This window comes from Pseudophryne corroboree, chromosome 3 (assembly GCF_028390025.1).
Source record: "Pseudophryne corroboree isolate aPseCor3 chromosome 3, aPseCor3.hap2, whole genome shotgun sequence".
Taxonomy (NCBI): domain Eukaryota; kingdom Metazoa; phylum Chordata; class Amphibia; order Anura; family Myobatrachidae; genus Pseudophryne; species Pseudophryne corroboree.
In genome coordinates, this window is record NC_086446.1 from 435,917,928 (window position 1) to 435,942,472 (window position 24,545).

General features: G+C 45.3%; 1 protein-coding gene and 1 long non-coding RNA gene across 2 annotated transcripts in view; both read right to left on the reverse strand.

The window, feature by feature from the left end:
* Window positions 1-2,367: 2,367 nt before the first annotated feature.
* Window positions 2,368-24,545, reverse strand: part of MXRA7 (matrix remodeling associated 7) — a 94,605-nt gene continuing 72,427 nt past the window's right edge. The window contains exon 4 of the mRNA XM_063960430.1: window positions 2,368-2,490. Within this exon, the coding sequence (XP_063816500.1) occupies window positions 2,430-2,490 (61 nt within the window). The 3' untranslated portion in view covers window positions 2,368-2,429. The remainder of the gene's footprint in view (window positions 2,491-24,545) is intronic.
* Window positions 4,806-7,381, reverse strand: LOC135057870 (uncharacterized). The gene is made up of 5 exons (XR_010244426.1): window positions 7,318-7,381; window positions 6,608-6,649; window positions 6,224-6,304; window positions 5,579-5,641; window positions 4,806-4,830 (listed from the first exon to the last, which is right to left on the reverse strand). It is a non-coding gene; the product is annotated as an uncharacterized LOC135057870 (long non-coding RNA).

Below are 24,545 nucleotides of genomic sequence, written 5' to 3' on the forward strand. Positions count from 1 at the left end.
GGAGGCCTGGAGGACCGCAGAGGAGGCCTGGACGACCGCAGAGGAGACCTGGAGGACCGCAGCGGACTGGACGAAGTCAGCGGCATGGACGACCGCAGAGGAGGCCTGGAGGACCGCAGAGGAGGCCTGGAGGACCGCAGAGGAGGCCTGGAGGACCGCAGAGGAGGCCTGGAGGACCGCAGAGGAGGCCTGGACGACCGCAGAGGAGGCCTGGACGACCGCAGAGGAGGCCTGGACGACCGCAGAGGAGACCTGGAGGACCGCAGCGGACTGGACGAAGTCAGCGGCATGGACGACCGCAGAGGAGGCCTGGAGGACCGCAGAGGAGGCCTGGAGGACCGCAGAGGAGGCCTGGAGGACCGCAGAGGAGGCCTGGACGACCGCAGAGGAGACCTGGAGGACCGCAGCGGACTGGACGAAGTCAGCGGCATGGAGGACCGCAGAGGATGCCTGGAGGACCGCAGAGGAGACCTGGAGGACCGCAGAAGAGACCTGGAGGACCGCAGAGGCCTGGACCACAGCAGCGGACTGGACGAAGTCAGCGACTTGGGCGAACGCAGAGGAGACCTGGAGGACCGCAGAAGAGACCTGGAGGACCGCAGAGGCCTGGACCACAGCAGCGGACTGGACGAAGTCAGCGACTTGGGCGAACGCAGAGGAGGCCTGGACGACCACAGAGGCCTGGAGGACCGCATAGGAAACATGGAGGACCGCAGAGGAGGCCTGGAGGACCGCAGAGGAGGCCTGGAGGACCGCAGAGGAGGCCTGGAGGACCGCAGAGGAGGCCTGGAGGACCGCAGAAGAGACCTGGAGGACCGCAGAGGAGGCCTGGAGGACCGCAGAGGAGGCCTGGAGGACCGCAGAAGAGACCTGGAGGACCGCAGAGGAGGCCTGGAGGACCGCAGAGGAGGCCTGGAGGACCGCAGAGGAGGCCTGGAGGACCGCAGAGGAGGCCTGGAGGACCGCAGAGGAGGCCTGGAGGACCGCAGAGGCCTGGACCACAGCAGCGGACTGGACGAAGTCAGCGACTTGGACGACCGCAGAGGAGGCCTGGAGGACCGCAGAAGAGACCAGGAGGACCGCAGAAGAGACCAGGAGGACCGCAGAAGAGACCTGGAGGACCGCAGAGGAGGCCTGGAGGACCGCAGAGGGCTGGACGACCGCAGAGGCCTGGATTCAAGTGTGCTGTTGCCAGGAACACCAATGATGACCAGCACACCTGCTCACAGGCCACTTCGCAATACATTCGGAGGCTCTCTGAACAATATTGCCCTGGCTGTCATCTCAACTTCCCTGGACGACCATCTGTACAGAGCTTCAAATGGACATATTCAGAAATATGCATATTCTCTGTTCCAGCACCATGTACGGTACGACAAATACTTGACGTGGGCCAATCGTGTGAACTTTGATGGTTCCAAGGGCAAACTTCCGCTGCCCAAAAATCTGGTACATGACATCATGGCTAGGTGTGAACGCCGCGTGAGGATTGGTGATCCAGAAAAGAGGAAGATAAGGGTACCATAAACTCTGTGCTGAGAACGAAGAGGAAAATGACTTGGAAGCTCGACTATGATGAAACCAGATCATTACCTACCTCCTAGCTTCAGCACATCAGCTTCACACAGCTGAAGCTAAAAAATTGTGTCAATGTACCTGTATGACCTGTACATTTTCTGGGGCTGCATGCACTGTGCTGAATCCACTTGGAGCAGCTCGGTTACTCAAAGGGGAGTGCATGAACTTGGCTCACCACATTCCTGGTAATGTAAGGGCCTGTTACAAGTTGCCCCTTTTATTCCTGTTGATTTTTTGGGCGCTGCTGTATCTATCCAGTAGCAGCCGAGTCCATTGTGCTGTGTCCATCTGGGGCCTTGGGCTGCGTTTCCATCCAGGGGCTGCTGTTGTCAGTCCTCTATTCTGGTGTCCGTATGCGACAGTGTTAAAAAGCAAAAGACAAAAACGAAAAATAATTCAAAAAAGCAAAACCTAAAAATAAAGTACAAAAACCATTACCCCGCACCACCACCACAAAAAAATAAATTATAAAAATGTTAAAGTTGATATTGTTACTGTATTTGTGCTGTTACCTTTTGATTAAAGTACCGTACAGTATGTGTGATGTTGGCTTTATTACAATACAGTACAGTATGTGTGATGTTACATGTTCCAAATGATTTTGTCCGTAAATAAAGTGTTTCTTAAAATAAACATGACGTGGTTTCCAATGTTTGTATTCCCAACTTCCTGTACTGTATAAATTAGTACTACTGTATGATGGGAATTCAATTAAGAGTGGTATACTGTATGTAAAACAACTTGGTTAGGCATCTTGCATTTCATATTTTAATAAAAACCACAGGAAACTTCTATTTTTAAAAGTTTATTGAAGAAAAAAAAGGTGTTTTTTTTTAAATAAAGTTTGAAAGTTAATTAAAACAAAAAAGTAGTTTGTTCTTCGTTACATTCTTTTCTTGTGTATATAGATATCTGTGGGGGAAAAAAAAAAAAAAGTATTAAAGTAAAGACACTCATGTTCATTTGTTTTCCAAGAAAATTTGTGGAACCACACAGCCCAGCAATAAGTCATGCTGGGCTGTGTGGTTCCACAAAAGGCATGCGGTACAAAGTGAAATAGTGGTGTCAGTGGTCAGCACTTTGACACGCTAACATTTGTGGAACCACACAGCAATGGCTGACACACATAAAATGGCTGACACACACAAAATGCCTGACACACACAAAATGCCTGACACACACAAAATGCCTGACACACACATGCTGGAGTGAAAACACATGTTTGCCAAACAGTCGACAGCACATGTCGGCCAGATGGCCGACCAAACTTGCTCCAAATCACCCCAAACTGGCCAGAAAGCACCCCAGCACACTCAGGAGGTACTGTACACCACAGCTAAATTAGGAGAGAATTTCATTACAAACAGCCAGATCTTGCAGATTATCTGCCAGATAATTGTATGGTGTACAGTATGCCTATCTTATACAGTAGAAAAAGATACTATACAATGGAGTACAAGAACAAAAATTTTTATTAAATAAAATTAAATTAAACTTAATAAAATATTAAAATAGTGGTCCACTAGGAGGTGGACCACCACCCGCTGGAGCTGGATGGCACGCTGCAACTGTTCTGTGGGAAAAAAAGGACAGTATTACAAAACAAATACTGAATACTTTACAGTGTAGTAATGGCAATACAGTACTTTACTCTATATTAGACAATATTGTTATTTACAATGTACAGTACTGTATTGTCAGTACAGTAAATCAAACACTACTGTATGCTGTCGAGGTAATTTAAACATTGCTTTAGTTTACCTCTTGTATAAGTGGGCTGCTGCCTGCCCGCTTCTGGGCCAGCCCACCTATCTTGCCCCTGTCTGGGGCCCCCATAAATAATTGGCACTATATTGGAGAAAAAAAAACATTTAGTCACATTCAAATAGTAAACAATTATTACTGTATACTGTAGGTACAGTATTATACTGTATTGCTGGTATTCAAAATATAAAGTACTGTACAAGAGTTTAGCTTCAATAGGTCATAAACAAATTGTCAAAGGAATTAAACACCACAGTACAAATACTGTAGACATTTACTGTATGTATTAGCAGTCATGACATTTCATGACCGCTTCAGAAAAAAGAGGGTTACAGTACTGTAGGTGGTGTTGTAGGGAGTACTATCCATAATAGTGGACTGTACTCAGAGCCAGCCATAAATAATATGATTCCCTAGTCAAGTTTTTGGATGCTGCCCCCTTGCACAGATGCTATTTCCGCCTCTGAGCCTGTACCCCTTTCCCAGCACCATCACCCCTCAACCATAGCAGTCGTCATTTTGGTGCTCCTCCAACTTACTGTACTGTATGTTTAAAATAGCAACAGTGTGCACATTCGGTGTGCATCCCAAAACGGTGCATGTTCTTGCTGGGAAGGGGCAAGGCCACACAGTAATTCCCCAATCTGAAATGACGCCACACAGTACTGCAACTTTATTCACAACATATCATGCAATAGTGTCTCTTTTTCTCGTTACATCATATGATAGTACCACATTACTCCTCAAAGTATTCCCACTTATTCACATTGCATCACATCATATTGCTCTTTGTTCACATTAGACCACACAGTAGTGCCCTTGCTACAGTATATGTTACACAACAAAGTACTGTATACACATAATGCTGCACATTAGTAATGCATTTTGTATGCACAGAATATACTGTAGGCATGCTGCATATCATATTAATCAGCAGAAGCTGCTTGTGCCCCTGGGCATTTGGCAAGTATGCCTATGCCTAGGGCAGGCTCAGACTGGAGATCAGTACGTAATCCCGCTGGACGGGATCCCGGCAGTCAAAATACAGACGCCGGAATCCCGACCACACAATCCCGACAGGGGCGGCGAGCGGAAAGCAGCCCCTTGCATGCTTGCTTCGCTCGCCACGCGGTGGGCACGGTGCCTCGCTACGCTCTACACACTATTATATCAGTAGTCAGGAAACGCAGCATGCATTTGTGGAGTGAAGAGGGTGAAAAAGGAGAGAAAGTACAGTTTGTACTGTAAGGTTATGTCAGAGGGTGTGAAGATGATCAGCTCAGTGTTATACATGTTACAGTAAGTTAGAATACAGTACAGTGCATTATGTATTTCTATTTTATTACCAGGTGTCTCCTCCACTGGTTGGCGACGGACTGTAAAAAGATAATACAGTACAGTTAGTCATATCAGTTTGACTTAAAATAATGTTGGAGAAAAAAAAAATACTGTAATTTTTTTTTACAAAAATGTATTCTGGCTCGTCGTCTGTGGGTAAAAGAGAAGAATATTATAAGATACAGTATACAGTAAAAAGTATAGTAATAGTACACTAGTGTCCAGGCCCAGTGTCAGGTGGGTAAAAAAAGGTATGCTTGTGACAGGCATGGTGATTCCAAGGGACCCCACCGAGACCATCAGAAAATTTGTGAGTGACCCGTATGCCGGTGATTATGACTAGAATAAGGTACAGTAGCAACTCTTTTTTCTTTTGAATTATGTATACTGTACAGTACTGTATGTGCATATTGTACAGTACACTTAAAATATTTAGCAGTTACTGTAGTGGTAATTTTTGGGATGACAGTATTAGCATACTGTAAGCATCCAACTGAGGCCCCCAAACAGATGCCGCCACTAGGTACAGTACGTGCCTCTCGTGCCTAATGGGAAATTCATCACTGACAGTATCTAGAGAGATGAATGGAGAGACAGTGACAAGGGGTGAGAGAGAGAGAGAGAGAGAAATTGAGTAAGATGGGTGTTTTTTTTAGAACAGGATGTTGTCCATACAGTAGCAACCAATCAAATATTACCTACTGTACTGTATTATCGTCTGTAAGTGTAACTAGATACTGTAAATGTTAATGTGGGATGTGATCGGTTGCTACTGTATGGGCAATATCACCAGTTCAAACAAAAACAATTTTCATCCGATTTCTACGCATTTGCCAGAAAAATCTGATGAAAAGTGCTACTCTGATGGCATCAGATCAATGTCAGTAATAATTCTTACCACTAAATGCAGCAGCATCATCATCATCCTCCTCCTCCTCCGTGGCCTGTTCCAGTGTAGGGCCTGTGAAAAAAAACATTAATGTGAAAAAAAAAAAAGGTTAATTCCAGGAAATACACATACCCTCCAACATGGTACAAAATGCTCTGGTTCTGGACTTCCCTCTTAATTTATTATTGCCATCACCTGTGAAGAAACAGCTTTCTTATCATATAACTAGTTCAACACAGGTGATGGAAATCATAAATTAAGAGGGAAGTCTAGAAACAGAGCAGTGCGGCGGGTCATGTTGGAGGGTCTGCATACAGAAACATAGAATTTGATGACAAATACTGTAAGAACCACTTTGCCCATCTAATCTGCCTCTTTTTTTTAACCTTTTTTTTACATCAAACCTTATAACAATTTTCCCCAAACATCACATGATGCAAAGATAAATAAATAAAAAAATAAATAAAAAAAGAGGTGCAAGATGGAATTGTGATTGGGCCCTCCCAACCACCCTTATGTTATATAAACAGGGTCTGCCACACGACTGTGGCTGAAATGACTGGTTGGTTTGGGCCCCCACCAAAAAAAGAAGCAATCAATCTCTCCTTGCTCAAACTGGCTCTACAGAGGCACGATGTACCGGACTGGACTTACTTAATGGGTGCAGTGTGGTGAGGGACAGAGAGTCCTGGTCCTCCTCCTCCTCCTCCGCCACCGCCTGTGACAGTGTAGGGCCTGTGAAAGCAAAAAATCCATGAAATATACTTTTGTATTCTGTGTTGAATACAGTAAAGCAAAAATTCAGTCAGGAATTGGAGGAGGAGAGTAAATTTCGCACACAGAGACGAGAATGTCGAGGCCAGAATCAGGGGGTAGTGGAGGAGGGTTAGGATACCGTACCTCACCCTGTTGGGATTGCTGCAATCAGGATGCCACTGTCGGTCACCTGACCGCTAGAATCCTGACTGCTGGTCACGCAAACCCAACCCATTGGTTTAACACAATGTACAGTACAGTACAATACTGCAGTTTACTTACCAAGTTGGGGAGAGGGTTTTTCATCCTCACTGTCAATAATTACTGAGTTGAAAATAAAAAAATATTATAAACAAAATACAGTAGAGTACAGTTACTACAAAATTGCACAGTAGTACAGTGCTACAGGAGGCAGAGATATATTCATAATACAGTAGGAGCAGAATGACTGTCCAGCGGTAGGGGACATACAGTACTGTATTTAAAAGACCTGCTGTCTGGATCCCGACATTCAGAATGCAGAGTGTGGATTCAGAGTATGATTGGAGGGTTAGGCTAGTGGAGGGTGGGTCGGATGCACAATTTTGGGCACCATAATACAAAATGGATATCGTGGAACTACAAAAGGTTTAGAGGCGGGCGACCAAAGTGATGAAGTGGATTGAGAAGATGGAATACAAGGAAAGGCAGGCTAGGCATGTTTACATTGGAAAAGAGGAGATTAAGAGGGGACATGATTAACCTTTACAAATATACTGTATACAGTAAGGGGACAATACACAGGAACGGTTTTTGATAAGATGGACACAGAGGACACGTGCACAGTAACTCTTGTTGAAGTAGAGGCGATTTCGCACAGAGGCGAAAAGGGGTCTTCACAGTGAGGGAAATACTGTACAGTACATGTTTGGAATTCCCTGCCTGAAAAGTAATAAAAGTGGACTTGGTCAATACTTTTAAGAATGGGCTTGAGAAAATCCTACTGTACTTACTATAATCTGGCTCCTCTTCCCCCGAATCAATGGGAATGAGCTCCTCCTCTGTATCAATTACGAGGCGGTCTGTGTGTAAAAGATGACAAGTATTGTAAAATACAAAAATTACAGTAATACTGTAGGAAACTAGTGTGTCTGTAACAAAAAGTAATTATTACCACTTCCGGAGCTCTCGGATGCAGCAGCAGGTGGTGGTGGTGGTGGTGTTGGTACTGTGGGAAAAAAAATAACAGTACTGTAAGTGAAGCTGTCAATTGGAAACATGTACTGTACAGTATCCAGGACACATGTACAGTAGTGTAACAACGATGACAGTAGCACCAGAATTCTCGTTACACAATACCTGGCAGCGCAGCAGGTGGTGGTGGTGGTGGTGGTGGTGGTGGTACTGTGGGAAAAAAAATAACAGTACTGTAAGTGAAGCTGTCAATTGGAAACATGTACTGCACAGTATCCAGGACACATGTACAGTAGTGTAACAACGATGACAGTAGCACCAGAATTCTCGTTACACAATACCTGGCAGCGCAGCAGGTGGTGGTGGTGGTGGTACTGTGGGAAAAAAAATAACAGTACTGTAAGTGAAGCTGTCAATTGGAAACATGTACTGTACAGTATCCAGGACACATGTACAGTAGTGTAACAACGATGACAGTAGCACCAGAATTCTCGTTACACAATACCTGGCAGCGCAGCAGGTGGTGGTGGTGGTGGTACTGTGGGAAAAAAAATAACAGTACTGTAAGTGAAGCTGTCAATTGGAAACATGTACTGTACAGTATCCAGGACACATGTACAGTAGTGTAACAACGATGACAGTAGCACCAGAATTCTCGTTACACAATACCTGGCAGCGCAGCAGGTGGTGGTGGTGGTGGTACTGTGGGAAAAAAAATAACAGTACTGTAAGTGAAGCTGTCAATTGGAAACATGTACTGTACAGTATCCAGGACACATGTACAGTAGTGTAACAACGATGACAGTAGCACCAGAATTCTCGTTACACAATACCTGGCAGCGCAGCAGGTGGTGGTGGTGGTGGCACTGTGGGAAAAAAAATAACAGTACTGTAAGTGAAGCTGTCAATTGGAAACATGTACTGTACAGTATCCAGGACACATGTACAGTAGTGTAACAACGATGACAGTAGCACCAGAATTCTCGTTACACAATACCTGGCAGCGCAGCAGGTGGTGGTGGTGGTGGTACTGTGGGAAAAAAAATAACAGTACTGTAAGTGAAGCTGTCAATTGGAAACATGTACTGTACAGTATCCAGGACACATGTACAGTAGTGTAACAACGATGACAGTAGCACCAGAATTCTCGTTACACAATACCTGGCAGCGCAGCAGGTGGTGGTGGTGGTGGTGGTGGTACTGTGGGAAAAAAAATAACAGTACTGTAAGTGAAGCTGTCAATTGGAAACATGTACTGCACAGTATCCAGGACACATGTACAGTAGTGTAACAACGATGACAGTAGCACCAGAATTCTCGTTACACAATACCTGGCAGCGCAGCAGGTGGTGGTGGTGGTGGTACTGTGGGAAAAAAAATAACAGTACTGTAAGTGAAGCTGTCAATTTGAAACATGTACTGCACAGTATCCAGGACCAAAAAGGGGTCCGGCCAATAAACAATCTGCATCAGAGAAGCAAGATACAGTATGCTTAAAGTATACAGTACTATATACTACAGTAGATCGCCAACAAACGTAAATTAACAAACAACTATCACTGGAATTTACCATCCTCATCCCGTAGCGAAGCACGGGTATTCAGCTATCTACAATGTTATTTATACTTTGTGTTTAATATTTACATTTAGTTTTGTAAACAGACATTCTTAACATTAACGGATTGCAGCGAGTTGTCTGTGATGGTCAGGACAGGGGGTTGGGACTATAGAAATCACTATGTACTGTACACTACTGTATTTGACAATACTTACCAGCTTGGCGGCGCCTGTCCCGCCTCCTGTGACGTCGTGCTACCAGCCCTGTAAAAATATATATACAGTATAATGGCAGCATACTGTACAGCCAATGAAATTCAACATTGACAGCATCTTTATGACATCACAATAAATGGAATTGTTCATTCTAGTACCCTGCACCTAATCACTCAGGAGGGCATAGTGTACTGTACTGTCTTCAAAACTTAAGGGGCACATTTCTAAATGTGACATACAGTACACTTACAGTATCGCTACAGTACAGTAGGTCCAGGGTATTAGACAGAACACTACCTTTATAGACATTGTAACACACATAAGCATTGCCCTTATAAACATTATGACACACATCAGCATGCAGCCCTCCCACCCTTAACCATCTCAGTACTGTTCATTACATTACAAATTGATTTCATGACAGATGATGCAGTACTCACCTGAATTCATCTTATTCACGTCATGTCACAGTAGTGCAGTTTATTCACGTCACAGTACTGTCCTTGATTCACGTTGTGTCACACAGTAGAGCACCGTATTCACGTCACAGTACTGTCCTTGATTCACGTTGTGTCACACAGTAGAGCACCGTATTCACGTCACAGTACTGTCCTTGATTCACGTTGTGTCACACAGTAGAGCACCGTATTCACGTCACAGTACTGTCCTTGATTCACGTTGTGTCACACAGTAGAGCACCGTATTCACGTCACAGTACTGTCCTTGATTCACGTTGTGTCACACAGTAGAGCACCTTATTCACGTTACTGTACGTCACAGTAGTGCAGTAGTATATCCACATTACGTCACAAAGTAGAGATCTGCCAGTCATGAACCTTATGCAAGAGTAATGCACGTCAGAACACATTAGGCCACTGTAACATCCCTTAGAATAATTTCTGCCAAAGTAACATCCCTTAGAACACTGTACTATCTGAAACACAAATTTCGGCACACTGCACGACACACTGCAATTAAACCACACAATGCACTGCACGACTGCGTGATATGACAAACTGCACATTTCCCTGCAAAATATGATACAATGTACACTACACAAAAAACTGCAATTACCACATGTGTATACAGTACACTGCACGACAGTGCTGGCCCTAGCCAGGTACAGATACAGCCGCAGTCACGCAAAATATAGGCATGCCGCATATCATTTTAATCAGCAGAAGCTGCTGGTGCCCCTAAGCATAGCAAATGCCCTAGGCATTTGCCTACTGTAGTTTGCCTATGCCTAAGGCCGGCTCTGCTGCACGATGTGATTCACTATGTATTACACTCACTGCACAATACCATATACTGAATGTACACTGCATGACACGCTGCAATTACGCAGCACGATACACTGTGATACATTGCATATACTGTACACTGCATGATACTGTACACTGCACAATCGTAGACCACCTGGATTGTAAAGAACTACTGTATATACACAAGTTTAAAAAAATAACAATTGTTTTTGTAAAACGCATGTCGATCTTTTTCCATGTCAACTTAACGACCATGTCAACCTACAGTAACTGGTGTCAACCAATTTCAAAAGCCGCACCATCTAGGTCGACGCAAAAAAACAAATTGACCTTTTGACCCGGGTTAATGTTTGGTCCTTGTTTAACCATTTGTTTACCACAAATACTGTACAGTGCTGTATAGACCGGATACCTGCTGCTACAGCAGCCCCTGCTATAATGTACTGTACCTGTAACTACAGTAACTTAAAGTACAGTAATCTACAGTAATGTACTGTACTTACAATCCCTTATGGCCTGCAGGCGTCGTGGGGTCCTCCTCACGAGGTCGCTCCATCTCCTCTGGAGAGACCTCACCGTTCTCCTCCGGTTGTAGGTCCGGAGGATATCCCTGCTGGCCCTCCTATATGCCCTAACTTTCTCCTCGTTGCTGGCGAGAGTTCTGTCCCGCCAGCGAACGAGGAGACGCAGCTCACCCAGAGCATAGGGACGGTCACGTACTACAGGTACAGCAGCCATGCTTATGCTCAATGAGCGATCCAGACGTCGTGCGTCTCAGACGTCGTGCGTCTCAGACGTCGTGCGTTCCAGGCATTCAACGTACAGTACTGTAGTTACTGTACTTTGTGACAGTTTCCCTTAGTTTTACATATGCCCTTTCTTTGACCACAGTATTTTCCACTGTCTTGCCCTACGCCCTTCCCTCCTGGGAGCCTTCACAGGTCTTATGCTATACACAAATACCGAAGATGCACAGTCCGTCAGAATACACTCATTTCATTCACGCTGTTTGGGTGCATTTAGCGTAAAGAATCGCTCCTGCAGATGTACTTTGATTTATGTGAAACCTGTGTGCATCCTTCCATTGGATGTACTGTATTGGAGAGAAAAAAAAAATGTTAAAGTGAATGTCACGGGAACACATTAAAAATAAGGTTGGCACTTCCTTCCCATTGGTGTTGGTTTACAGTATGCCGTAGTGTACTCGGACGCTCATGTAATTGCATTTCAAAGGCACAGTATTTTCCATCGTCTCCCCCCTACCCCCATCGCCCTTCCCCCCTGGGGGCCTGCACAGGGAGGAAATTCAGGTCCTGTGCAATGCACAAACGCTGAAGATCTACAGTACTGTTTTGCTTAGTTGGTAGCGCCAGAATACACTCATTTCATTCACGCTGTTTGGGTGCATTTAGCGTAAAGAATCGCTCCTGCAGATGTACTTTGATTTATGTGAAACCTGTGTGCATCCTTCCATTGACTGTCTTACAATGTAAATAAAATAATACAGTGCATTATTACAGAAAAAAAAAAAAAAAAGAAAGAAAGCACATCATGTCTCGAACCCTGGACCCCCAGTGAGGGAGGTGGGAGCCTTCACCCCTAACCCACGACGCCTCATGAGAGATTTCTAATTTCATGTGTGAAAGTACTGCAAACAGCGCCCGGCCCTCGCCCCATTGCTGTTGGTTTATGCCTTAGAGGACTCGGACGCTCGCATTTGTAAAGCACGGTGTTTTCCTCCGCCTCCTGCTAGCCTGTTGCCCTTCCCCCATGGGAGCCTGCACAGATCATGCAGTAGACAGGGAGGGAATGCAGGTCATGTGCAATACACAAACGCCCACTGTAGTACTATTTTGCTCACTTACAGTACCGTACTGTAGGTTGCATTTAGCGTAAAGAATCGCTCCTGCAGATGTACTTTGATTTATGTGAAACCTGTGTGCATCCTTCCATTGGATGTACTGTATTGGAGAGAAAAAAAAAATGTTAAAGTGAATGTCACGGGAACACATTAAAAATAAGGTTGGCACTTCCTTCCCATTGGTGTTGGTTTACAGTATGCCGTAGTGTACTCGGACGCTCATGTAATTGCATTTCAAAGGCACAGTATTTTCCATCGTCTCCCCCCTACCCCCATCGCCCTTCCCCCCTGGGGGCCTGCACAGGGAGGAAATTCAGGTCCTGTGCAATGCACAAACGCTGAAGATCTACAGTACTGTTTTGCTTAGTTGGTAGCGCCAGAATACACTCATTTCATTCACGCTGTTTGGGTGCATTTAGCGTAAAGAATCGCTCCTGCAGATGTACTTTGATTTATGTGAAACCTGTGTGCATCCTTCCATTGACTGTCTTACAATGGAAATAAAATAATACAGTGCATTATTACAGAAAAAAAAAAAAAAAAAAAGAAAGCACATCATGTCTCGAACCCTGGACCCCCAGCGAGGGAGGTGGGAGCCTTCACCCCTAGCCCACGACGCCTCATGAGAGATTTCTAATTTCATGTGTGAAAGTACTGCAAACAGCGCCCGGCCCTCGCCCCATTGCTGTTGGTTTATGCCTTAGAGGACTCGGACGCTCGCATTTGTAAAGCACGGTGTTTTCCTCCGCCTCCTGCTAGCCTGTTGCCCTTCCCCCATGGGAGCCTGCACAGATCATGCAGTAGACAGGGAGGGAATGCAGGTCATGTGCAATACACAAACGCCCACTGTAGTACTATTTTGCTCACTTACAGTACCGTACTGTACTGTAGGTTGCATTTAGCGTAAAGAATCGCTCCTGCAGATGTACTTTGATTTATGTGAAACCTGTGTGCATCCTTCCATTGGATGTACTGTATTGGAGAGAAAAAAAAAATGTTAAAGTGAATGTCACGGGAACACATTAAAAATAAGGTTGGCACTTCCTTCCCATTGGTGTTGGTTTACAGTATGCCGTAGTGTACTCGGACGCTCATGTAATTGCATTTCAAAGGCACAGTATTTTCCATCGTCTCCCCCCTACCCCCATCGCCCTTCCCCCCTGGGGGCCTGCACAGGGAGGAAATTCAGGTCCTGTGCAATGCACAAACGCTGAAGATCTACAGTACTGTTTTGCTTAGTTGGTAGCGCCAGAATACACTCATTTCATTCACGCTGTTTGGGTGCATTTAGCGTAAAGAATCGCTCCTGCAGATGTACTTTGATTTATGTGAAACCTGTGTGCATCCTTCCATTGACTGTCTTACAATGGAAATAAAATAATACAGTGCATTATTACAGAAAAAAAAAAAAAAAAAAGAAAGAAAGCACATCATGTCTCGAACCCTGGACCCCCAGCGAGGGAGGTGGGAGCCTTCACCCCTAGCCCACGACGCCTCATGAGAGATTTCTAATTTCATGTGTGAAAGTACTGCAAACAGCGCCCGGCCCTCGCCCCATTGCTGTTGGTTTATGCCTTAGAGGACTCGGACGCTCGCATTTGTAAAGCACGGTGTTTTCCTCCGCCTCCTGCTAGCCTGTTGCCCTTCCCCCATGGGAGCCTGCACAGATCATGCAGTAGACAGGGAGGGAATGCAGGTCATGTGCAATACACAAACGCCCACTGTAGTACTATTTTGCTCACTTACAGTACCGTACTGTACTGTAGGTTGCATTTAGCGTAAAGAATCGCTCCTGCAGATGTACTTTGATTTATGTGAAACCTGTGTGCATCCTTCCATTGGATGTACTGTATTGGAGAGAAAAAAAAAAATGTTAAAGTGAATGTCACGGGAACACATTAAAAATAAGGTTGGCACTTCCTTCCCATTGGTGTTGGTTTACAGTATGCCGTAGTGTACTCGGACGCTCATGTAATTGCATTTCAAAGGCACAGTATTTTCCATCGTCTCCCCCCTACCCCCATCGCCCTTCCCCCCTGGGGGCCTGCACAGGGAGGAAATTCAGGTCCTGTGCAATGCACAAACGCTGAAGATCTACAGTACTGTTTTGCTTAGTTGGTAGCGCCAGAATACACTCATTTCATTCACGCTGTTTGGGTGCATTTAGCGTAAAGAATCGCTCCTGCAGATGTACTTTGATTTATGTGAAACCTGTGTGCATCCTTCCATTGACTGTCTTACAATGGAAATAAAATAATACAGTGCATTATTACAGAAAAAAAAAAGAAAAAAAAGAAAGAAAGCACATCATGTCTCGAACCCTGGACCCCCAGCGAGGGAGGTGGGAGCCTTCACCCCTAGCCCACGACGCCTCATGAGAGATTTCTAATTTCATGTGTGAAAGTACTGCAAACAGCGCCCGGCCCTCGCCCCATTGCTGTTGGTTTATGCCTTAGAGGACTCGGACGCTCGCATTTGTAAAGCACGGTGTTTTCCTCCGCCTCCTGCTAGTCCTCCATTCCCATTATGCATTAGCGAACTCAGACGCTCATACAGTATATTTCATATTTTAAAAAGCACGGTGTTTATACATTGTACTGTACATTATTCCTTTTACACAATTACAATTACTGTAGTTGCGTCTCCATACACATACAGTACTGTACTCCATACTTTTTCCACCGCTTCCCGTTACGCCTACAGTATTGCCAGAGCTGTAGATCAATCCGCCGCTATACTGTACGATCGAAAGTACTGGATTAGTGGAGCATTAGCCACACAGTGGTGGAGATGTGTAATGCATGATGAGTATCTAGATCGTCTCAACGCGCCTGCCTGTGATTAAACTCAGCTATCGCCTTAGCGTGGCTAAACGCCCGTCTCGGCGGAGAAACAGTCAAGATAAAGTTGGCTACATCTGTATGTTGGTGTTAGACGTGCGTCCGGTATCCGCCATTAGTTCAGTGGGACTTAGAGAATTGTTTGAGGTAGTGTGTCCCCAGTACCAAATCCCATCTAGGTTCCACTTCACTAGGCAGGCGATACCGAAAATGTACAGCGACGTCAGAAGAAGTGTCCTCAGTGTGCTAAAAAATGCAGTTGTACCCACTGTCCACTTAACCACGGACATGTGGACAAGTGGAACAGGGCAAACAGGGACTATATGACTTTGACAGCCCACTGGGTAGATGTATTGCCTCCCCACGGCAACAACAGCAGCGGCACCAGTAGCAGCATCTCGCAAACGCCAACTCATCCTAGGCAGGCTACGCTATGTATCACCGCTTTCCGTAAGAGACACACCACTGTCAACTTCTTACTGAAACTGAGGGACATCATTGCACAGTGGCTTACCCCAATTAGACTCTCCTGGGGATTTGTGATATCGGACAATGCCACCAATATTGTGCGTGCATTACATCTGGGCAAGTTCCAGCACGTCCCATGTTTTGCACATACAATTAATTTGGTGGTGCAAATGACAGGGGCATGCAGGAGATGCTGTCGGTGGCCCGCAAAAATTGCGGGCCACTTTCGGCATTCATCCACCGCGTGCCAAAGACTGGAGCGCCATCAAACACTCCTGAACCTGCCCTGCCATCACCTGAATCAAGAGGTGGTAACAAGGTGGAATTCAACATTTTATATGTTTCAGAGGATGGAGGAGCAGAAAAAGGCCATTCAAGCCTATACATCCACTTACGATATAGGCAAAGGAGGGGGAATACACCTGACTCAAGCGCAGTGGAGAATGATTTCCGTCTTATGCAAGGTTCTCCAACCCTTCAAACTTGCCACACGTGAAGTCAGTTCAGACACTGCCAGCTTGAATCAGGTCATTCCCCTCATCAGTCTTTTGCAGAAGCAGCTGGAGAAATTGAAGGAGGAGCTAAGACGGAGCGATTCCGCAAAGTATGTGGGACATGTGGATGGAGCCCTTCATTCGCTTTGCCAGGATTCAAGGGTGGTCAATCTGTTGAAATCAGAGCACTACATTTTGGCCACCATGCTCGATCCTAGGTTTAAAACCTACGTTGTATCTCTCTTTCTGGCAGACACAAGTCTGCAGAGGTTCAAAGACCTGCTGGTGAGAAAATTGTCAACTCAAGTGGAATGTGACCCGTCAACAGCACCTCCTTCATTTTCACCCGCAACTGGGGCTGCGAGGAAAAGGATAAGATTTCCTAGCCCACCCGCTGGTGGTGATGCAGGGCAGTCAGGAGCGACTGCTGACATCTGGTCCGGACTGAAGGACCTGCCTACGATTACTGACATGTCTACTGTCACTGCATATGATTCTGTCACCATTGAAAGAATGGTGAAGGATTATATGAATGATAGCATCCAATTAGGCATGTCAGACAGTCCGTACGTAAACTGGCAGGAAAAAGAGGCAATTTGGATGCCCTTGCACAAACTGGCTTTATTTTACCTAAGTTGCCCCCCCTCCAGTGTGTACTCCGAAAGAGTGTTTAGTGCAGCCGGTAACCTTGTCAGCGAACGGCATAGGAGGGGGTGTAGTATGGTATGCTGGCGGCCGGGCTCCCAGTGACCAGCATACCGGCACCGGGAGACCGACCGCCGGCATACCGACAGCGTGGCGAGCTCAAATGAGCCCCTTGCGGGCTCGGTGGCACACTACGCGCACCACGCTATTTATTCTCCCTCCAGGGGGGTCGTGGACCCCACGAGGGAGAATACCTGTCGGTATGCCAGCTGTCGGGATTCCGGCGCCGGTATACTGTGCGCCGGGATCCCGACAGTCGGCAACCGGTAGACCACCCCATAGGAGTTTACTTTCACAAAATGTGGAGAAGATGATGTTCATCAAAATGAATAAAATATTCTTCCGGGAAGACCTTTACCAGCAATTGCCTACAGAAAGTACACAGGGACCTGTGATGGTGGATTCCAGTGGGGACGAATTAATACTCTGTGAGGAGGAGGATGTACACACTGAAAGGGATGAGGAATCGAAGGATGAGGTCAACATCTTGCCTCTGTAGGGTCAGTTTGTGCAAGGAGAGATTGATTGCCTCTTTTTTGGTGGGGGCCCAAACAAACCAGTCATTTCAGCCACAGTCGTGTGGCAGACCCTGTCGCCGAAATTATTGTTTTTTAAATTGTTCATGTCCTGGTTATACAACATAAGGGTAGGTGGGAGGGTTTTAGAACAATTCCATCTTGCACCTCTTTTTCTTCTTTGCATCATGTGCTGTTTGGGGACTAGTTTTTTTAAAGTGCCATCCTGTCTGACACTGCTGTACAACACCAGGGGTACTGCCGTTTAAGTCCAGGGGTACTGCCGTATAAGTCCAGTCCAGTGGTGCTGCCTTGTGCTGCCATAAGTCCAGCGGTGGTGTCCTGTGCTGTATATTATTAACTCCAAATAAAAGGCTTATATACATTACTTATATTATTATCCAAATCATTTTTACAGGGTTTGCCTTGTGTGGTGTAGGGGTATGCTCGCCTGTGCTGCATATTATTATAATAGCTCCAAATAAAAGGGTTATTATTATCCAAATTAATTTTACAGGCTTTGCCATGTGTGTGTGTGTGGTGTAGGGGTACGCTCTCTTGTGCCACCAATATTGTGCATGTATTACATCTGGGAAAATTCCAGCACGTCCCATGTTGTTTGTGCTGCACACTTGTGTCGCTTAGCTTAGTCATACAGCTACCTCATTGCACCTCTTTTTCTTCTTTGCATGATGTGCTGTTTGGAGCCTAGTTTTTTTAAGTGCCATCCTGTCTGCCACTGCAATGCCACTCCTAGATGGGCCAGGTGTTTGTGCCGCACACTTGGGTCGCTTAGCTTAGTCATACAACCACCTCGGTGCAACCTTTTGGCCTAAAAACAATATTGTGAGGTGTGAGGTGTTCAGAATAGACTGGAAATGAGTGGAAATGAATGTTATTGAGGTTATTAATACCGTAGGATCAAAATTACCCCCAAATTATTTGATTTTAGCTGTTTTTATGTTTTGTTTTTTCAAAAATCATCCAGATCCAAAACCAAAACACAAAAGGGTGGTTTTGGCAAAACCAATCCAGATCCAAAACACGAGGATGGAACCTGAACCAAAACCAAAACACGAAAAGTGCCCGCCGCACATCTCTCATATATATATACAGCCCGGTCCATAAATATTGGGACATCGACACAATTCTCATATTTTGGGCTCTATAATATATATATATATATATATATATATATATATATATAATGAAACAAACAAAATGTGCTTTACCTGCAGACTTTCCGCTTTCATTTAAGGGTATTTATATCCAAATAAGGTGAACGGTGTAGGAATTACAACGGTTTCTATATGTGCCTCCAACTATTTAAGGGACCAAAAGTAATGGGACAGTCGACTCAAAAGCTATTTCATGGACAGGAATGGGCTATTCCCTCGTTATTTCATCATCAATTAGGCAGGTAAAAGGTCTGGAGTAGTTTCCAGGTGTGACATTTGCATTTGGAATCTCTTGCTGTCGACTCTCAATATTAGATCCGAAGAGCTGCCACTATCAGTGAAGCAAGCCATCATTAGGCTGAAAAATCAAAACAAATCCATCAGAGAGATAGCAAAAACATTAGGGGTGGCCAAATCAACTGGAACATTCTTAAAAAGAAAGAACGCACCGGAGAGCTCAGCAACACCAAAAGACCCGGAAGACCGCGGAAAACAACTGTGGTGGATGACAGAAGAATTTTTTCCCTGGTGAAGAAAAACCCCTTCACAACAGTTGCCCAGATAAAGAACATTCTCCAGGAGGTAGGTGTATATGTGTCAAAGTCAACAATCAAGAGGAGACTTCACAAGAGTGAATATTAAGGGTTCACCACAAGATGTAAACCATTGGTGAGCCACAAAAATAGGAAGACCAGATTAGAGTTTGCCATACAACATCTAAAAAAGCCTTTACAGTTCTGGAACAACATCCTATGGACAGATGAGACAAAGATCAACTTGTGCCAGAGTGATGGGAAGAGATGAGCATGGAGAAGGAAAGGAATGGCTCAGGGGCGTTTCTACAGAGGAGGGGGCCTGTGTGCACCTCCAGGTGGACCCCCTCCTCTGCACGGTGCTGTAGACTCCGGCATTATGCCAGAGTCTACTGCGCATGCGCAGGTCTCCGGAAACATAGCGCTCACCATGATCTGGAGACCAATTTGGCTACCGCGCATGCGCGGTGGCCATTTTGGCTGCGATTTCCAGCGCGATCACAGCTCCCGGCGCTGGACTCCAGAAAGGTAAGTATTAAAATGGGTGCAATTAGTGCGGTGTGGGCACCCCCCCTGGAGCCAGGTGCCCGTGTGCACTGCACCCATTGCACCCATTATAGAAACGCCAATGGAACTGCTCATGATCCAAAACATACCACCTCATCAGTGAAGCATGTTGGTGGTAGTGTCATGGCGTGGGCATGTATGGCTGCCAATGAACTGTACATGGTATAATGGATCCTCTAGTGTAAAATCAATTCAACAATTATAATATTCAAAAAAAAATCATTTATTTTCAATATTTTTGCAATAAAAGTAAATGTAGATAAACAAGTAGTCGTTAAAATCGATATGGTGTTATATATTGACCTAATACCGGTATACAAACATGTGGGACAAACATTCAACATACAATTAAAAGGTAGGTAAGGTGTGAAATAATAGTCTCTTATAGTTCTTTATATGATTTTGATATGGCCCCTACTTTGTATACCTTATGGGTGGGAATACGCCAAAGGGGGCGTTTTACTTCTCGCCCCTTCTGGTATGGTTATTGTTGTTATAGATCAGGTTCATCAATTGTGTAGCAGTCTTTTAAAGTGTGTTATGCACACAATCCAGGAAGATTTTCCCAAATTCTTCCTGATTCTTGCAAATTTCAAAAGTTCTTTGGAGTTGTAGACATGAGGTAAATACCTTAGTTCCACAAAGGTGAAGTATCTGCCCGCAGACCGAATCAGCTCCTTGTCAATTTCCCACCCATAAGGCGTATTCCCACCCATAAGGTATACAAAGTAGGGGCCATATCAAAACCATATAAAGAACTATAGGAGACTATTATTTCACACCTTACCTATTATAATTGTTGTATTGATTTTGCGCTAGAGGATCCATTATACCACGTACAGTTACAGTTTTCTTTATGGAAACTATTTGAAGGTATTTTTTAGGAGTATACCTTTCCCTCACAGCAGCAACGTTCATACATATTAGACACTCTAAACTGAGCGCAGAGCCCCTACTCCTTTCTTTAGTTGCCAATGGAACTGGTTCCCTTGTATTTATTGATAATGTGACTGCTGACAAAAGCAGCAGGATGAATTCTGAAGTGTTTCGGGCAATATTATCTGCTCATATTCAGTCAAATGCTTCAGAACTCATTGGACAGCGCTTCACAGTGTAGATGGACAATGACCCAAAGCATACTGCGAAAGCAACCAAAGAGTTTTTTAAGGCAAATAAGTGGGATGTTATGCAATGGCCAAGTCAATCACTTGACCTGAATCCGATAGAGCATGCATTTCACTTGATGAAGACAAAACTGAAGGGAAAATGCCCCAAGAACAAGCAGGAACTGAAGACATTTGCAGTAGAGGCCTGGCAGAGCATCACCAGGGATGAAACCCAGCGTCTGGTGATGTCTATGCGCCCCAGACTTCAGGCTGTAATTGACTGTAAAGTCCCTTAAAAAATGGGAGGCACATATAGAAACCATTGTAATTCCTACACCGTTCACCTGAGTTGGATGTAAATACTCTCAAATTAAAGCGGAAAGTCTGCAGTTAAAGCACATCTTGTTTGTTTCATTTCAAATTCATTGTGGTGGTGGTGTATAGAGCCCAAAATATTAGAATTGTGTCGATGTCCCAATATTTATGGACCTGACTGTATGTCTCTCTCTCTATATATATATATATATATATATATATATATATATACACTGCTCAGAAAAATAAGGTGAACACTTAAACAACACAATGTAACTCCAAGTCAATCACACTTCTGTGAAATCAAACTGTCCACTTAGGAAGCAACACTGCTGATTGACAATCAATTTCACATGCTGTTGTGCAAATGGAATAGACAACAGGTGGAAATTATAGGCAATTAGCAAGACACCCCCAATAAAGGAGTTGTTCTGCAGGTGGTGACCACAGACCACTTCTCAGCTCCTATGCTTTCTGGCTGATGTTTTGGTCACTTTCGAAAGCTGGCGGTGCTTTCACTCTAGTGGTAGCATGAGACGGAGTCTACAACCCACACAAGTGGCTCAGGTAGTGCAGCTCATCGAGGATGGCACATCAATGCGAGCTGTGACAAGAAGGTTTGCTGTGTCTGTCAGCGTAGTGTCCAGAGCATGGAGGCGCTACCACAAGACAGGCCAGTACATCAGGAGATGTGGAGGAGGCCGTATGAGGGCAACAACCCAGCAGCAGGACCGTTACCTCCGCCTTTGTGCAAGGAGGAACAGGAGGAGCACTGCCAGAGCCCTGCAAAATGACCTCCAGCAAGCCACAAATGTGCATGTGTCTACTCAAACGATCAGAAACAGACTCCATGAGGGTGGTATTAGGGCCCGACGTCCACAGGTGGGGGTTGTGCTTACAGCCCAACACCGTGCAGGATGTTTGGCATTTGCCAGAGAACACCAAGATTGGCAAATTCGCCACTGGCGCCCTGTGCTCTTCACAGATGAAAGCAGGTTCTCACTGAGCACATGTGACAGACGTGACAGAGTCTTTAGACGCCAAGGAGAACGTTCTGCTGCCTGCAACATCCTCCAGCATGACCGGGTTGGCAGTGGGTCAGTAATGGTGTGGCATTTCTTTGGGGGGTCGCACAGCCCTCCATGTGCTCGCCAGAGGTAGCCTGACTGCCATTAGGTACTGAGATGAGATCCTCAGACCCCTTGTGAGACCATATGCTGGTGCGGTGGCCCTGGGTTCCTCCTAATGAAAGACAATGCTATACCTCATGTGGCTGGAGTGTGTCAGCAGTTCCTGCAAGACGAAGGCATTGATGCTATGGACTGGCCCGCCCGTTCCCCAGACCTGAATCCAATTGAGCACATCTCGGACATCATGTCTCACTCCATCCACCAATGCCACGTTGCACCACAGACTGTCCAGGAGTTGGCGGATGCTTTAGTCCAGGTCTGGGAGGAGATCCCTCAGGAGACCATCCGCCACCTCATCAGGAGCATGCCCAGGCATTGTAGGGAGGTCATACATGCACGTGGAGGCCACACACACTACTGAGCCTCATTTTGACTTGTTTTAAGGACATTACATCAAAGTTGGATCAGCCTGTAGTGTGTTTTTCCACTTTAATTTTGAGTGTGACTCCAAATCCAGACCTCCATGGGTTAATAAATTTGATTTCCATTGATAATTGTTGTGTGATTTTGTTGTCAGCACATTCAACTATGTAAAGAACAAAGTATTTAATAAGAATATTTCATTCATTCAGATCTAGGATGTGTTATTTTAGTGTTCCCTTTATTTTTTTTTGCCTCCTGCGCCGGCAGGAGGCATCCCTAATTTCTGCTAACAAGCAGAAATTGTGATGCGATCGCAATTTCTGCTTGTTGAAAGGGGGGAGGCGGCGGTCAGCATGCTGGGGGGCCTTGCCCTGTGATGGTCGGCCCCCAGCATGCTAACAAAAGGATAGCAAATTCTGGTAATTTTCAGAATTTGCAATGCTTACTGAATTAGGCCTATAGTACTGAACAGATAGCATAGGCAATGAAACTCAGTAATCAAACAAGCATTTGATACATATATACATATATAATCCATTTTACCACTTTATCACTTTCTGCAGAGAAGAAAATCTTACAATCTCCAATACTAATTCACGTGTCACCGCCCACATTTCCTTATACGAGTGACGTTGGGATCTGTCCTCTGTGAACAGTAACACATCACAAATAAATACTCTTGCGTGTATTTTCTAATGTGTGACTTTCTACATTATTTACTCTGACCATGGGTCACTAAATGCTATTGAAAGAATTGTATTTATATTTCCAAGACACGTGTAGCTATAGGGATGTCCTATATTATTCTTTGTGAACCTGTGAGAAAAGAAAAAGTGCTGTTTGAACCATTTTCAGGATTGGACTCACTCCATGCTGTTGCCAAAATGTCTTCTTCAGTTCTTTGACCCTTTTCTGTCATAAATGCACATCCTGCTGACATATAAAATAATACTACGGACCTAGATTAAATCCAGTGGACACATGTAAGACATAATTTGGAGTAGTCAATCAACCTGTACCAGTAAACCTTTCAGGCCCAGCCTATACCACAATAGCATGCCTCCCAACTGTCTCGCTTTTAGAGGTAGTCCGTTTTTCTGGAACTGGCCTGCTGTGCCACACATGGGCCGCAGTGTCCCATTGGGAGTATAAAGTCAGGGAGGGACACTGTCACCGCTGCTCTGCATAGCAATTTTACTGGACCTTGTGATTCAGACTGAGGGTAATATTTATCAATTATCGGGTTCTAGATACAATAATTATAATTTCTCTGACGTCCTAGTGGATGCTGGGAACTCCGTAAGGACCATGGGGAATAGACGGGCTCCGCAGGAGACTGGGCACTCTAAAAGAAAGATTAGGTACTATCTGGTGTGCACTGGCTCCTCCCTCTATGCCCCTCCTCCAGACCTTAGTTAGAATATGTGCCCGGCCAGAGCTGGATGCACCTAGTGGGCTCTCCTGAGCTTGCTAGAAAGAAAGTATTTGTTAGGTTTTTTATTTTCAGTGAGATCTGCTGGCAACAGACTCACTGCTACGTGGGACTGAGGGGAGAGAAGCAAACCTACCTGCATGCAGCTAGCTTGTGCTTCTTAGGCTACTGGACACCATTAGCTCCAGAGGGTTCGAACACAGGGCCTGACCTCGATCGTCCGTTCCCGGAGCCGCGCCGCCGCCGTCCCCCTTGCAGAGCCAGAAGACAGAAGAAGGAGATAAAATCGGCGGCAGAAGACTCCAGTCTTCATTAAGGTAGCGCACAGCACTGCAGCTGTGCGCCATTGCTCCCACTGCACACCACACACTCCGGTCACTGTAGGGTGCAGGGCGCTGGGGGGGGGGGGGGGGCGCCCTGGGCAGCAATAAGTATACCTTTT